Source organism: Triturus cristatus, chromosome 7 (assembly GCF_964204655.1).
Source record: "Triturus cristatus chromosome 7, aTriCri1.1, whole genome shotgun sequence".
In the NCBI taxonomy this organism is placed as follows: Eukaryota; Metazoa; Chordata; class Amphibia; order Caudata; family Salamandridae; genus Triturus; species Triturus cristatus.
In genome coordinates this window covers 857,602,403-857,618,497 of record NC_140590.1, presented here as the reverse complement: position 1 = coordinate 857,618,497, position 16,095 = coordinate 857,602,403, and the positions used below count along the sequence as shown (strand labels likewise).

Below are 16,095 nucleotides of genomic sequence, written 5' to 3'. Positions count from 1 at the left end.
TAGTTGGCATGCTGTAGTCAGTGTGCACCTTTCAAGACACTGCGATGAAATACATTATCCGCTTCTGAGTAACGTGGAAGTGAGTTATGGTGTTTTTATTAAGATTGTTTACAACGTCCTAAGTAATTTCCTTTATATAATGTATATGTTTTAATCTGTTTTCAGGTCTAGTTTGGCAGAGTGCCTTACTGCACTTGTTTAACCTAAGTGGCACAGCTGATTATGAATTAAAGTCGGTGCCTATATGTTCATACCATTGTCATCTTATTCTTTTTTAAAGTAGTGGCATATTCAATTGCACTGGCCATTCATACTAGTGTGTGTCATATTAGTGCTTTACACTATACAAGTGCCACTAAAGTGGTTTACTCCCACTTTGAAATGGACACAGCTCTAGAGCGTATCACGCGTGTGTGTGTGTATTTTTTTTATAACATCAAATTGTATTGGTTTCAGAAAAAATTACACACAATGAATTCCAAGATAGGTAATAGGTAGGCATATTTTACCCACAACAAAGAACTTTCAATTTGCTACAGCTAAGCTAGTGTACCACTTGTTATAAACTGCGACTGAGACAGATGTTCTCCACGCAAAGCTTGGGCTGACATACTGCTTTTATTAGTACCCGTGGTCTTGCACTAGTGGGCAACGAAGATCAATTTACTTGTGTTTTTTCTCAGTGGCTAAACATTGACTCTTCTTGGGTAAAGAGATGCACAAACTGCACATCTTGTGCTGGTCGCCAGAATGGCATGTGCTGCCCTTGAGTTGTCCTTTGTTAACTCTGGCTCTCTTCTTGGTACCCTGCTCACACGTGTGAGGTAAGCAGCTGAAGAAACAGAGCGTAAATAGGGCTCTTAGATTTAAACACTCGCTGCTGAGATATGCATTGAATTGAAGATCAAAACTTCAGTCCCCCGAAATGCCATCTGAACATTCCATCCTCCTGAGGTTGCTGATTTGAGGACCATTCAAATTGGAGAATGTGTAACACCCAGTGCTTTAAATGGGCCAGTGCTGCCCGGTACTGAGTACCGGCACTTTTTTATTTTGAGAGGGAGAGTACCGGCACTTCTCAAGAGAGACGTAATACTTTTAATTGAAGAGTATTGCCACTTCTCAGAAACAGGCAGGTTCTCTGGTACAGAGTATCCGCACTTCTATTTTTCCATTTCAAGCTCTGGTAACACCTATTATTTTCAAGGTTTAGAAATAGAAAACGTGAGGCAGGATATTAGCCATGTGATGTTGTGTGTGTTGAAGAGTGTGTGGTTACTTCCAGTTTTACAAAAGTGCTCATTTAGCGTGCTTTTTATGACTGGATTTAAGGAAAAACGAGCATTGTTTTAAGCACCATATTCTCCGAAGGCACTTTACAGACTGACAGATTCTTAAGTGGCCTAAATAGAATGTGTTCAATAGTATTTCTCTGCCTTCCAGGAACCTTCATGTTATAAACCAAGCCTGCATTTCCAGGTGGAAGTCAGGCAAAAGCATGTGCGCTTTTAAAACCTATTCTGAGAAGCCTTTGGCGGTTGCCCATGGCAGCAGTAATTCCATTTTAAGCTCTAATCTTCGTCAGTAAAGGACTACGGGAGAAAAGTCCTCATGTAAAAGAACAATGCTCTCCCTGCTTGATATGTGACAACCTAAACCGTGCGACCCAAATATCCTACATCTTGTGTAGTTTCATGAGAAGCTGCGTGCCTGGGTTGTTTTTGGAGACCAGGAATGTCTTCCGTCTCTCAGCCAAAGCTAAAAAAAAATGGCATCGATTTTTCAGGTTATTGAAAGCTTCTACTTGTTGCAGTGATGAACTGAAGACCTATTCATTAAATCCTCATCATTTGCATAAAGCAATAAATTACACATCTCTGTAGGTTCGGTACAGAGTTACTTCCTTATTCTAATACACATAACACCGTTTTTCTATGGTCATTTAACATCTTTTTATTTTTAAAAGAAAAGCAGTTTCATACTTAAACTTCCTATTGCTGTCACCTAATGGATCACAGAGAGCTTTATTGGAAGTTTGTAACCCATGTTGCCACCAATAAGTGGGTATTTTTCGAGCTGGTGCCTATATTTGAACATACAGGAGATTATTTTCAAAGTCTTCTATGACCTGTGGCCCACAGAAATGTATGAGTGGTTTATTTCCGATTAGACATGTTTATTTTTCCAGCGGTAGTTTCGCCATTCCTGCGTGAATAGGTTCTTAAGTTTTTGAGTGAACATTTCCTCAGAAGAGGGTTTGGTCCTTGTTTAGCTGTGAGCTAGCATAAAATCGAAGTTTTCATTTGGACCTGGATTTATATCCTCTCCGCAGTATTGACTAACCACATATTGTCAAGCGGAGTTCAGAGTAGTAAATCGATTCTTCCGTGTATTAGCTTACTGCTGATATGTTGGAAGTGGAGATGTGCATGTTGATGTTCTTGACCTTGATGCTGGGACATGCAACCATTTTTTTGCCTTGTATATCTCTGACTTTTGTGCTTACGATGACCCTGGCGCCCTCCCTTTCCCTTTTATAAACAAACAGGGACCCATTGAAACCCATTCCCCACAGACACAAACCACACACACCAAAATGCACACGAGGTAAACATGAATTCACAGTACTGCGCAAACATGTGTCCATCAGACCTTGTGTCTAGAGGAGCAGGTGAAACTGCTGAGGTTATGGAGTTATATGGTCTGAGTCGCTAAAACCATTTGCACACCTGCTACGTAAGTGTACAAAAAGTGTATTTCACAACATGAAGATCCTATACGAGCATTTTCACAAGATCAAATCTCATTACACATATGTAAATGCATGCCTGCTTGATGAACTTTTCTGCGTGAGTAGGTCTTGGTTAGAGGAGGAAGATATACTCTTAGGAGTGTCGTATTTGATCATCTTAAAGAAAAAAAAAAAAGCACACAAGTTTGCCACTTACGGGTATTTATAAAGATCTTCATGGTGTTTGCTATTCTGAATGCATGTGCGATAATATTCCTTTAATTAGCATGCGAAAGAATGTTTATAAGGCAGGAAATGGTGGTCCCCTATATTTCATGATGGGGTGCCCTAGAGAAAAACATGTTCCTGCTAGGGCAAAAATACGCTTTTAAAAAGTGCAAAATGCACTGTAAATAAGAAAGTTCCCGGTTGTTTGTACAAGTTGTACCATCTTTTTTCCAATTTTCTAGAACGTTTGCCTATTTTGGCATTGTGAGGGTGTGTCATATCTAAGGCACTACCAGGATGGCAACACAAGGGCTCCTCTGCAGAGCTCTAGGCTGCTGCGGGGAAAAGGGTGACCCTAAAAGGCCTTCTCTCGGACTGTCCTTGTCTATCAAATGCTAAAGAGGGGGGTCCATAAGCTCCATATGTTGCTGCTAAGTGGTTCAGGTGGCTGAGATCTCTCAGGCGTGTCCCATCAATCCCTTGTTCTGAAGGTGCATGGCACATGAAATTGCTTGGAGTTCTTGAAGGGTCACTGAACCAGTGCTTCTGAGCTTATCCAAAGTCGGACAACAAGCCTCTGAGCTCCATGACAAGCAGAAGGCCTCTGGACTCCAACAATCCACTGGGCCAGTTGCCGTTCACAGAGGTAGAATGTTTTTTCTCCCTCCCCCTCCCCTGTGTAGATTAGCAGGTCCTGATGAGAGCGCTGTGACTATCTTGAGGCAGCAAGGCCTAACCCCCAGCCAAAATCATTAATGCCGCTATCCATAGGGCATATTGGCGAGCTGTGATCAATAGCCACTGCGATGACCCATATATTCATATAGGAGATGTAGGTCAGTCAGTACCAGGAATTAAAACTGCGCCTGTGACCACAGGAGATGATTGATATTTAAAGCAAGTTAAACTACCCAGTCATATAAGATCATATTAGTCAGCCTGACCGCTTGTAGACGTATTTGTTGAGTCGTTTAAAGAAGTGTATGAAAGTTGCTTCAGGCACCCATTAATGCAGCTGATCAGTAATTAAAGCAAATATGTTGTGACATGTGCACACTGCAATATTAGACTTCTGACTCGCAGGGCGCCCCTCCTTAAAGCGCCTCCTCCGCCTGGCTGCACATGTTTGCAGAGTTAAACGTATTTACAAACATGAGATTTGAGTCCGCGCCAGCTGCTTCTCTCTCGGGGCTGCATAAACTGGGCTAAAAGGTTGAAAAGCGAAAGGTTATTGCTCGGCAAAAGAAGCAGTTTGTAGTGTGGCCTGCATGCATTTTAGCTCTAACATGACTGCAGATGAAAGCATTGAAGCAGAGTTACACGTTCTTCTGGTGCGCTGCCATGGTGTGTATCCGTGGCACGCATGTGCGGCTCCAGCAGCCGAAACTGCAAATCTTGACAGTGTAGGAGGACTGAGTTGGTAAAGTTTGGCAGGTGTTTCGGGCGCGCACAATAGCGAGCCCTCATTGGCCGAGAGGTGCATGGCTGTCCTCCAATCCAGGGGAGAGGATGTGGTCTGTCGGCTGCGCTGCCGCCTCTGGTGCAGGAAACCAGGGTTCGAGCCTCGAGGTCTCGTCCACATCCTGTGATTCTGGGCAAATCACTTAATCTCCCCGTGCCTGAATGTGTAATGTAAATACGATGCTATGTAAAGCGCTCCAATACCTTCGGGTTGAGTTTGCGCTATATAAATATGCACAAAAAAAAATCCAAGGCCTGGCTGTGGTCACATCTGCTGGTGTGCTGTTTACGGCCCCGCCTCTCCCACCTGGCAGAACCTTGGACAGCGGGGGAAGCCTCCCCGGGCCGCCAGGACCGGTTTCGCAGCTCTAGTACTGGCACCCCAGCTCTTTGGCTTCACTTAAAATACGAAGCAAAATAACGCATTTGAGGACCACCTTCTTGGAAATGGGGCCAAAGGCCACCAAGCGTCCTTGGAGATGGCAAGTAACCGGCTTCTGCTGCACCGCTCTGTGTGGCCCCGTTGGACCTCCTTCCGGTACTAGCAGGTGCGTTACTGAAGTCTACAACGAATGACTAGCAAATACTAAAGATTCCCTCCACATATTCTGGAAATGAGGCTCAGAGTCACCCGGCGGGCTTGGCGATGGGAAGTACTGTGCTTCGTCTACCGCTGGGGCTCTGATCAGCTCCGGTACTCGGTGCTGGAGGAGGCAGAGCCGGGGACAGTCGTGCGGAACGTAGCCCTGGATCTGGGCTTGGCCCTGGGGACATTTTAGGGCGCAGACTGAGACTTGGATCTCTGGTAGGCAGACGACACTTTGCTCTGTGCCTAGGGAATGGCTCCTTGTTGGTGAGTGAACTGATAGACCGGGAGAGCCTGTGCGGTTCTACGGTAAGCTGCCTGCTGTCCGCGGAGGTGATGGTCGACAGCCCCCTGGAGCTCTTTCGCCTGGAGGTGGAGGTGCTGGATAAGAATGACCACGCGCCCCGCTTTCCCAGTGCACGTCACGTTGTAAGGGGCACAGAGTTGGTGACGATGCCAGGAGCGTGGTTCCCGCTCGAACGCCCAAGACCCGGATGTGGGCGCCAACAGCATCATGGAGTACAGACTCGATCCAAGCCCGTACTTTTCGCTGAGCACGAGGCGCCGCAAGGACTGGGCCCTGCTCCCGGAGCTGGTTCTAGATCAAATTCTAGACCGAGAAGAGCGAGCAGACCATCACCTGATACTAACGGCCCAAGACGGGGGTGACCCACCTAAGTCCGGAAGTACCAACATCATCGTATTAGTATTGGATGTCAATGACAACGCCCCCGCCTTTGAGTATGCAGTATACAAGGCCAGCCTTACTGAAAACAGTCCAGTGAACGAGCTGCTCGTCACACTCCACGCCACAGACCGAGATGGGGGTCCCGATGGGGAGGTAGAGTACACATTTGACGAGCACACCCCGGAGGTGGTGAAAAGCCTGTTCTACCTCGACCCGCACACAGGGGAGATACGAGTCCGAGGTCTGGTGGATTTCGAAGAGACCAGCTTCTATGAAATATCCGTGATGGCCACGGACCATGGGGTGCCTGAACTAGAGGGGCGCTGTGCTGTCCACGTGACAATAGAAGACGCCCAGGACAACATGCCAGTCCTTATGGTGAAGTCACTGGTACCCTCGGTGCCGGAGAACACGCTGGTGGGCACTGCTGTGGGACTCTTCCAGGTCACAGACCAGGACTCGGGTCGCAATGGAGAGATTTGCTTAGAAATCTCCCCAAACCTGCCATTGCAGATCAGATCGTTTGAAAAGCACCATTCTCTCGTCACTTCCGGCCTCTTGGACAGAGAAGTAGCTTCTCGGTATTCCATTGAACTGACTGCCAGCGATCTGGGGACCCCTCCATTGCAAACACGATCAACAATCACAATAAATATTTCGGATGTCAATGACAACCCCCCTCGTTTCTCGAAGCTGAACTACGAGACCTATATAAAAGAAAACTATGAGCGTCACACATTTTTATGCTCAGTTTCCGCTTCTGATCTGGATGAAGCTGACCATTCACATCTCACTTATTCTGTTATAGAAAGTCACCCTCCAGGGCCCTTTACCTCTTCATATATTTACCACAAAGTGGTGACATTTATGCTCGGCAGTCCTTTGACTATGAAATCCTCCAGGTTTTGCACATTTTGGTGATGGTGGAAGATGCTGGTTCCCCAAAGCTCAAGACCAATACCACTGTTTGCATCTTTGATCTGGACCAGAACGACAATCCTCTTTCAATATATATCCAGTAACTTCCAAAGAGCGAATTGCTGACCAGAAAATCCCTCGATCTGTACCAGGCGGACACCTGGTCAGTAAAGTGATAGCAGTCAATCCAGACTCTGGATACAACGCTTGGCTCTCCTTCTCGATTCTCCAATCTACGAATAGCTCTTTGTTTCAGATAACTCCATACACAGGAGAAATTTGAACTATTCGTCAATTTACTGACAGTGATGCCTCTGACCAGTGTTGTCATCCTAATCAAGGACACTGGCCGGCCACCTCTGTCGGCCACTGTTAGTGTTTTTATCATTTGGGGATGGCATCCACGAGAAGGTTCCCCCGACTCACGCTTTATTCCCACACGTAGATCACAAACCCAAAATGACCCAATATCTAATTATCTCTCTTGTGGTGATCAGCCTGATTGCCTTTGTTACTTTCATGGTGGTGTGCGCCAAGTGGTTTAGAAAAGGAGCCAACTTCACCTTTCTGTGCTGCCCAAGTAGGAGGCAACCTGGGTTATATTCCAGACATCCGCAATCAGCTCTTCACCTTCATAAAGAAGGCACAGCCGTCAAGTATGTGGAGGTCAGCGTGGATCCCACAGAAACTCCAAAGCAGAACCACGGGACGCGTGCTTCTCCAGGCCCAGAGGCCAAGGATTTCGATGTTTTGAGACCACTGAACTTCCCACAGCTGAAGAACATGGTGAATGCATCAGATACACTGCTCTTTGGCACTGCTAGGCCGAGGGGTCTTCAACAGGTGAGACAGTGCTTGCCTGGCCATGAATAATGCTTAAAAACATGTCCGCTGCGATCACATGTGGTTTACACCATTAGAGATGCACTGAGGGAACAATGTGAAATACTGGCACCAGGTTGGCTATTATTATTATATGGTCATTGGGAATTTCATTTGCATTGCTATCTTGTGTCAAATATGAAACTATATGATCATCCAAAATATTAGCATATTGAGAAGCCATGCAGATATTAGATTTCATGTAGAGCTGTAAAGTGAAATATGTGCGTATATGGTCAACCAATGTAATTGGAAAACTCATTTGGCAATATCAGCATTTGCAAAGAACCGAGGTTAGAAGTACATGACGGTAAGATGTTTGTGCTACTTAAAGAGGTGCATTGATAACCAAGGAAGGGCAAATTGCCTTCTCACTGGATTGTAATTTGATGTGGTTTTTTTCAGCTTACAACAAATAAAATAATAGTTTGCTTGACTAGCATTATGACGGCAATTTAAATGCAAGCATCTTTAAAACACATTAAGCTAAGTGGCAGCAAAGAAATGCTGAACATAGCCTTGCACTTTTAAAAATGCTAGCATCGATGCTCGAGACATACCTTTCACAAGGCTTCTGCGTGCTCTGTGCGTTTGAAGTGCTGCTGGAGGCGGGAAGAAACGGAAGGTTTCCTTTCCGTGTGCTGTATGACAGGCTCTGCTCTCTGTGTGTTAGAACCCAGCAAGTCAGGCTCTGCTTTACTTGTGTTGGTAGACCTAGCAGAACCACACGCGATTGGTTAAAAGAGAAGGCTCCAGAAGCCAATGAATAGCTATCGGCGATCAGCAAAATATTTCCCTCCTCCTCTCCCCCCGTCTGTTGCCAGCCAGAGACACCTCAGCATCTGCCTGCGAGAAAAACCCCACACTGCACACCGTCTGATTATATTTTCCCTTTCCCCTTCCCAGCAGCGCAGCCCGGCTTTGCTCTAATTGGACCCGTTTCCATATTTGCTGTCTCCCAGCCGTCTGCGGATGCAGGGGGCGGCAGGATGCTGCCGGAGCCGGGGACTCGGGCTGCTGTGATGGCTGCAGCACTACGGCTGCTTCCCTTCTGCATGCTCTACGGCTTCTGCGAGGCACAGATTCATTACTCCATCCCCGAGGAGCTGAAGCGAGGCGCCTTCGTGGGCAACATTGCCAAGGACCTCGGGACAGATGTGGCCAAGCTGACGGCTGCCCACCTGCAGGTGCTGTCGGACTCCGACTCGCAGTACTTCTCTGTCAATGTGAACACTGGCGTGATCACAGTCAACGACAGGATTGACCGGGAGCAGCTCTGCGGCCAGAGCTCCCAGTGCCTGCTCAACCTGAAGCTGGCCATCGAGAACCCGGTGGAGGTGTACAGTATCGAAGTCGAGGTCCTGGATGTCAACGACAACCCGCCCCGCTTCCAGAGCAGCGAGTTTACCCTGAATGTCAACGAACTAGCGTCCCCTGGCGTCCGCTTTCAGGTCCAGAACGCGCAGGATCCAGATACCGGGTCCAACTCCCTGCAGACCTATCACCTGAGCCCCAACGAGAACTTCTCCCTCAAGGTGAAGACTCGCGCGGACGGCAACAAGTTCCCAGAGCTGGTGCTGGAGCGGGCCCTGGACAGGGAGCAGAGGGCCGTCCACCATCTTGTGCTCACGGCGGAAGATGGAGGCTTTGCTCGCAGGTCCAGCACGCTGAACATCACCGTCAATGTCCTCGATTTCAATGACAACCACCCGGTCTTTGACAAGCCGTCCTACACAGCCCGCCTGGTGGAGAACGCCTCCAAGGGCGTCCTGGTCATCACCCTGAACGCCACGGACTCCGACGAGGGCCCCAACGGGGAGGTGGAGTACTCCTTCGGAAGCCACAATTCGGACGACTTGCTCAGCATCTTCACTATCAATAGCCAGACTGGAGAGATCAGGGTGGCCAGGAATCTAGACTTTGAAGATGTGAGCCTGTACGAGATCGACATAGAAGCGAAGGACAAGGGCTCCCCGCCAATGGAAGAGCACTGCACCGTCCTGGTGGAGATAGTCGACGTGAACGACAACAGGCCCGAGATCACCCTGGCATCCTTCGCCATGTCTATAGCCGAGGACTCCCCTCCTGGGACCGTGGTGGCCGTGATCTACATCAAAGACAAGGACTCCGGCCAGAATGGCAAGGTGCACTGCTACCTCTCGAACCACCTCCCCTTCATGCTGCGCAAGGACTCCGAGCACCAGTACTCTCTCATCACCAAGAACCAGCTGGACCGGGAAAGCATCCCCCAGTATAACTTCACCATCACCGCCACGGACCTGGGCAACCCTCCCCTGTCGGTGGAGAAGCAGCTCTCGGTGGTCGTGTCTGACGTCAATGACAACCCCCCGCAATTCGTTCGGCCTTCCTATGAGGTGTTTCTCAAGGAGAACAACAAAGTGGGGGAGTTGCTGTGCACGGTGTCCGCTCTGGACCCAGACCTGGGACAGAACGCGCTCCTGTCATATTCGATTTTGCGGGGCCCAGGCGACAACGCAGATACCACTGCCTTCCCGGTCTATATCAACTCCATGAATGGGCTGGTATACGCCGAGCTCCCATTTGACTATGAAAAGATTAGCTACTTCCGGTTCAAGGTGGAAGTCACAGATTCCGGTTCCCCGCCGCTCACCCGCAGAACCACTGTGCACGTGTTCATTCTCGACCTGAACGACAACGTGCCCATCATCCTGTCTCCCAGTGTGGGCAAGGATTCGGATATTCGCTGCAGAATCCCGCGCTCAACAGGAGCAAAAAAGCTGGTGACCAAGATCACGGCGGTGGACCCGGATGCGGGCCGCAACGCCTGGGTGTCCTACCACCTGCTCCAGGCCACAGATGCCAAGCTGTTCAGCGTCAGCTTGAGGACGGGGGAGATCAGGACGACCCGCGCCCTCCATGACCAGGACGCCTCCCTGCAGGAACTGGTCATCATGATTAGAGACTCGGGGGAGCCGCCCCTCTCCACCACTGTCACGGTCCTTGTAGCCGTGGAAGACACGGGCCTGGAGGTGTTCCAGGGGTTATACGACGCCCCCCCTCAGAAAGAGAAGTTCCCCAGTTTAACTGTCTATCTAATCATTTCCTTAGCAATCATATCTGTGATCGCTTTTATCGGATTGGTGAGTCTCGGAATAGGCTGCTCTGGAAACAAGAAAGCGGGTAATTGTGGCGGGTGTTGCTTGAAAAAGCAGAGGCGGCCCATTGGCCAGAGCACTCCTTTCATCGAGCACGTCCAGTTGCACCACAGTCTGGGTCACGCGGTGATAGGGGTGCAGGTGAGCTCGACGGGAAATGTCCCGTCGGCCCCCTGTAGGTCGTGCATCTCACCGGTCTCCGACATCAGCGAGTTTATGTTCATGAAATCCTCTGCGGGCCCTGCCGGCTGCCCCCCTGCGGCCCCGCTGCCCGAACCCAGCTGCTCCAGTGCCCCCAATGAAGCCAGCGCCCTGGGCATGGAAGCCAAGGGCATGCTCCCTGCTGCCCAGGCACAGTCAGGCTTCTAGGAGAGGCCCAGCCTTATTCACTCATCCGTGTCCGCTCATGATTGTCTGAACTAGGTGAGAGTAGCTGTGTGTTTAAGCAGTGAAACTTGAATGTCATGACGTCATCCAGTCCATTTGTCCCTCATTTACAGCAAACCTAACTCATGAGATTTTGGAAGAGGTCCATCAGTGTAAATTTGTTCAAACCGTTTTCTACTCATGATTCGCGTTTTGCTGTCGCTTGGTGTGCATTACGGCGTACGGTTGGCATGAATAGCCACGTAGGGATGCGGTCAGAAACTGGTTTCAGTTTCTCCTTCAGACTGGCTACAGGCATGATGAGACGGATGTTCTTCTCCAGAATGTATTGCAAGATGTTGTGATCTAAGACATCGTGCTGTGAGGATTGTATTAAAGGGAGGCCTGTGTTGGTGTTCCTTTAGGGAATGATTCAAATGCATTTTTTGTACGTTTTACTTCCTGGCAGAGACTGTAGCCTCCTGTTAGTCAACAACTGCCGGGGTTAGTCGTAGACGGCAATTTAAGCTGACTTTAGTGTGAATTTGAGTGTAGCGTACTTTCTAAATATGCCTTATTGTAGTGTGTATTCGTCTAAGACGTTTAATGAATGTATATGGTCAGGTACTGACTTTAAATGTCCATGGTGTCATTGGAATATTACAGGGTATTGTTAGCGAGACAGATATTAAGCACGTGTCCTAAATCTACAAATGGCTGAAGCAGACGGCTCGTGCTGGTTGTAGAGCCTTGGGTGGGCGTCTCCTCATTGGCTGAGAGATAGTGGAGCTTCATCCAATCTGCTTGGTGCAACAAGCAGAGCAGCGTCTATGCTCCTCCCACTTGTAAAGTGATCAGTACTTCCCTTTTAGCCGAAAGAGGAGGAGGCCGCGTGACAGACGGGCCCAGTGGCTAGTGTCAGCACTATAGGGAGAGAGGCCTGTGTCAGCCATCTTGTCTTAGAGGAAACACTTCACTGGTGCGGATCCTCGCAGGAAGCCTGTTAGCCGGTCTCCGTTCTTCTCGGAGGGTATGCAGATGAAAAGGACCGCTTTCTTGCATCACTGTTCAGCACCCCCAGCAGTGGACACGGTCCATGCGCCGGGGCCCCCATCCGCTGGCCTTGAGTACAGACTGAGGCCCTTCGCCGAGGTCAGACTATGGTACTAAGACGTTAATATGGAGATCTGATTCCAGACTGTGAAGAAGATGGGTAGAGACAGCTCTGTTGTCTTGAATGACTGAACGTGGGAAACACCAACCAGAGATGTCATGTACACTAAACATGGTACAGGGTCCTGGTGTCAAAACGTACTAGTGGACCCAGGCAAATACCATCGAGTGAGGGAGTCATAAACTCGACAGCCTTCCCTCAACCCTGATTGTGAATGACCCCCAGGAGAGTGAGCGCGTCCATTCTTCACCGCAGGAAGCCGTGTTAGATTAGGACCCCCAGCCCCGCCCCCGACTGGTTCTTGGTGCCAACAGTGTGCGTCTGGTAAACTGGTTCACTTAAAAGCTTTTCTATTCTAAAACCACTTTATTTACTGGGTGGTTAAACTGAAAGACACCGGGTTTGTCGAGAGTCCGCTTTTGATGAGACTGTATCCCGACGCTTCGAATGTCAAGCAGAGTCCGTGTGTGAAACGAGTTCTGGTAAAGACGAGTTTTACAACAGTCGCCCCGCATCCGATGTAAACAAAAGCCGGGACTGTGCGTTCCAAAGATCCCACCGCTCTGGTAAATGTAGCACCCCCAAAACGCTGTGGGAGTTTTACACCCCAAAGACAGAGATTCAGGTAGGAGTGATGCAATCCAACTGAAAACGTGGCATTACTAGGATTAAATGACAAGATTAAAAACAAATACAGACAACACAGGGGAGGGTTTTGGCAGGTGGCATTTTTCTCTTTAGACCACCCGCACGATGGTAACCAACATGAGCCCACCTCAAAGAGAGGCAGAGAAACGGAACCTTCTCGAAATGTCTGCTATGAGTGGAAACCAACTCATCGTTTCTATGCTGTCTTCAACGAGTACATGCCGAAGGATGTCCTTTGCTGTGTACCGTCTCTGTGGTTGTTGTCCACAACAGTGTGTACTCACAGCCGCCTCCTTTGCGGAGACGACCTCAATATCCGCACAGTGGTCCGTGGCATATGAATGTTCCGGTGCTGGTCGTCCTAGTTCGTGTGGACAGTTCTCTCTCTCCCGCTCAGCTCGAAAATCAGTGTTTATCACAATAGGGGAACAGAATGACAACACTTCTGTGTTTTGTATTCGGGGCTTCCCACCTTGCACCGCGCCTTTGGGTTTCTTGATCACCAGGGTGACCAGGTGCTGGACTTGGGCCACCCACATTTCGAATATCACGTCTTTTTCTTCGCACCAGTGTGCGGAAAAACATCTGTTCAGGCGAGGAAGAAATGAAGCCATCGACTGCCACCTGCAGGAGAGGCCAGGGATAGCGGAGAATCCGCTCTGACTGGCCACAGTCCTCTGTTTTATATCCGGAAAGGACAGGCTTAACTCCAGCTCAGACGGAGCGTTTGCACCTCGGCACACTCGCACTTTTGTTGTTTTATCATCTAAACGCACAAGATGGGAAACGAGCCACAACATCCGGGTGTGTTGCCCTCCAAATCAAGCCACCTGCCAAGACTGACGAATAGCCCAGATCAAACTTTTCCTGTCAAGAACTGATGAAGCTGAAATAACGCCAAAACCAATGCTTTCGGATAGCTTCAGATTCACAAGAAAACATATTGTATCTATTAAGACCTCTGGGTGTGTCTACGCTCAAATATCCCATGATACATTCCGGTCCTGCTTCGGAGGATTTCGGGAACGTAAGCAGGTGAGCCGTGCATATACCTATCGTTGTTGTGTTTCTAGGTTTGTGCACCGCAGTTCAGCATGCCAGTGTTAGACGTGAGTGGAAGTCGTGTGTAGGGTGTCTGCCATAATTGCAGAGGAATGGAAACTCGAGGGGAAATGGCCCTTAACTTTTTCCAGCGTAGAGTGAGTTAATGGCGACCCCTACCGTTCAAACTGTGTAATTCACATCAACATAAAGCAAAGTTACATGTTCAAGAGTCTCAGACGTAACTATACATTTTAAATTTCATTATTGATGACATGCCAAAACATACTTAATATTTCCAATTGTTAAGTTGTTAAGACTTCAGATTTCCTTTTTTTCTTTAACCGAAGCAGACTTGTACAACTTTGTAACTAGGTTGTGCAAAAGCGTGGTATCTATTTCCAGGAGCCATTCAACCAAATTAACTCTTAACTTTTTAGTGTGGCAAACCTGGTATTGCTATGATTATGTTGATAATATTGAAAATGGCAATTTCTATGAGTTAATGTAGTCTAATGTGTGCATATGAGGATGTGCAGCCGGCATGCTAATTTTCTAATTTACCACTTTTAATTTACTCCAGTATGAACGCTCTGTACATCAACGAGAGTAAATAGCGCCTTGATTGTAACATAGCATACCCCTGAGTTGGTCAATGTAAAGTAAGACCACTTTCTAACTCCATGTTAATTTGTTTGAGTTGTATGTATGATATTTTTTCTACAGGTAATGCTCATATGCGATTGTGATGCCACGAGCCCGCCGTCTTTGTGCTCTGGTAACATGACGGAGGGAGGTTTCTCCAGTAATCTACAGTGACTGACTGCGCAGCATGGGATTTAAATCTGCAGTCCTGTTTCAGTATTCTGCAGCTGACACTTTAATCATTCAGTTGAAGGAGTCGTAATTGGATAAGAGAGCAGTGGCCTTGCCCAATCACAGGCTGAGCTGACGACTAGATCTGACAGCGCCTCTTTGGCACCTCCCCCGTGACCACTTCGCTCTTCTCGGCTCAAACACGCTGAAAACAAGGACTCGAGAAAAAAAAACCACGGAGTTTATTTGCAGACCTGTCCAAGCAACTGAAGTTCAACCCTTGCCCGGCCGTGAAGCTGGAGAACGTGACACGCGCAGACGCAGAGCACTGTGGGACAGGTGCGGCTGGAAATGGAGCCCGCGGGCGGCGGGCGGCAGCGCACTTGGCAAGTACTGTGCCTCCTTTCCCTCTGCAGCATGGGGTTTGTCTCAGGCCAGCTTCGTTACTCGGTGGCAGAGGAGTCCGAGACCGGCACCTCAGTGGGGGATTTGGCTCGGGATCTGGGATTGGACCCCGTGGCAATTTCTCAGCGTAAACTGGCCCTGGGATACAAGACCGACAGGCGCTATTTTGCACTGAGCCAGGAGAGCGGCGTTCTAGTTGTTAAAGAGAGGATAGACCGAGAGAGTCTGTGCGGACCCAGCGCGAGGTGTGTTCTGTTCGAGGAAGTTATTATCGAGAGCCCCCTGGAGCTCTTCCGGGTAGAGGTGGAGATCCTGGATATAAATGACAACGCCCCCAGCTTTCTTAACGAAAATCGCGTTCTGAAGATTATTGAGTTAATAGTGGCCCGAGGCACGAGATTTCTTCTGGAGAGTGCCCAAGACCCGGATGTGGGCAGCAACACTGTCAGTGATTACACCCTGAAACCTGACCCATACTTTTCACTGACTGTGAGTCGCCGCAGTGATGGTAAACTTCTTCCAGAACTGGTTCTGGAGAAAGTTCTGGACCGTGAAGAGCAAGAGAACCACTCTTTGGTGCTGACTGCGATTGATGGTGGGCGCCCAGCTAAATCAGGGAGTACCCAAATAACCGTGATTGTCCTGGATATCAACGACAACGCCCCCACATTCGATCACTCCACCTACACTGTCAGCGTGCACGAAAATCTTCCAGTGCATTCTGTGCTAATTAAACTTAATGCTACTGATATAGATGAGGGTGCCAATGGAGAAATTGAATATTCTTTTGAAGACCATATGTTGGAGTCAATGCAACATTTGTTCAGTCTCGACCCCTACACTGGGGAGATTGCACTAAAAAATGCTGTTGATTATGAGGAAGCCAATTTATATGAATTGTCCATTCAAGCCAAGGACAAGGGGGTGCCAGTGATGGTTGGACGATGTGTCCTTCACGTGAAAATAGAAGACGCAAATGATAATGCACCAGAGATAATAATGAAGTCAAACGCA

The 16,095-nt window shown here is 48.5% G+C and overlaps 2 protein-coding genes across 2 annotated transcripts in view; both read left to right on the top strand.

Moving 5' to 3' along the window:
* The window catches only part of LOC146810716 (uncharacterized), a 240,429-nt gene that overhangs the window by 140,204 nt on the left and 84,130 nt on the right, over nt 1–16,095 (top strand). The window lies entirely within an intron of this gene.
* Nucleotides 5,035–7,485, top strand: PCDHGC5 (protocadherin gamma subfamily C, 5). Its single transcript, XM_085620372.1, is given in 7 exon segments — nt 5,035–5,182; nt 5,185–5,485; nt 5,487–6,538; nt 6,541–6,702; nt 6,705–6,933; nt 6,935–7,000; nt 7,002–7,485. Coding segments are annotated over 7 exon segments (2,442 nt in total).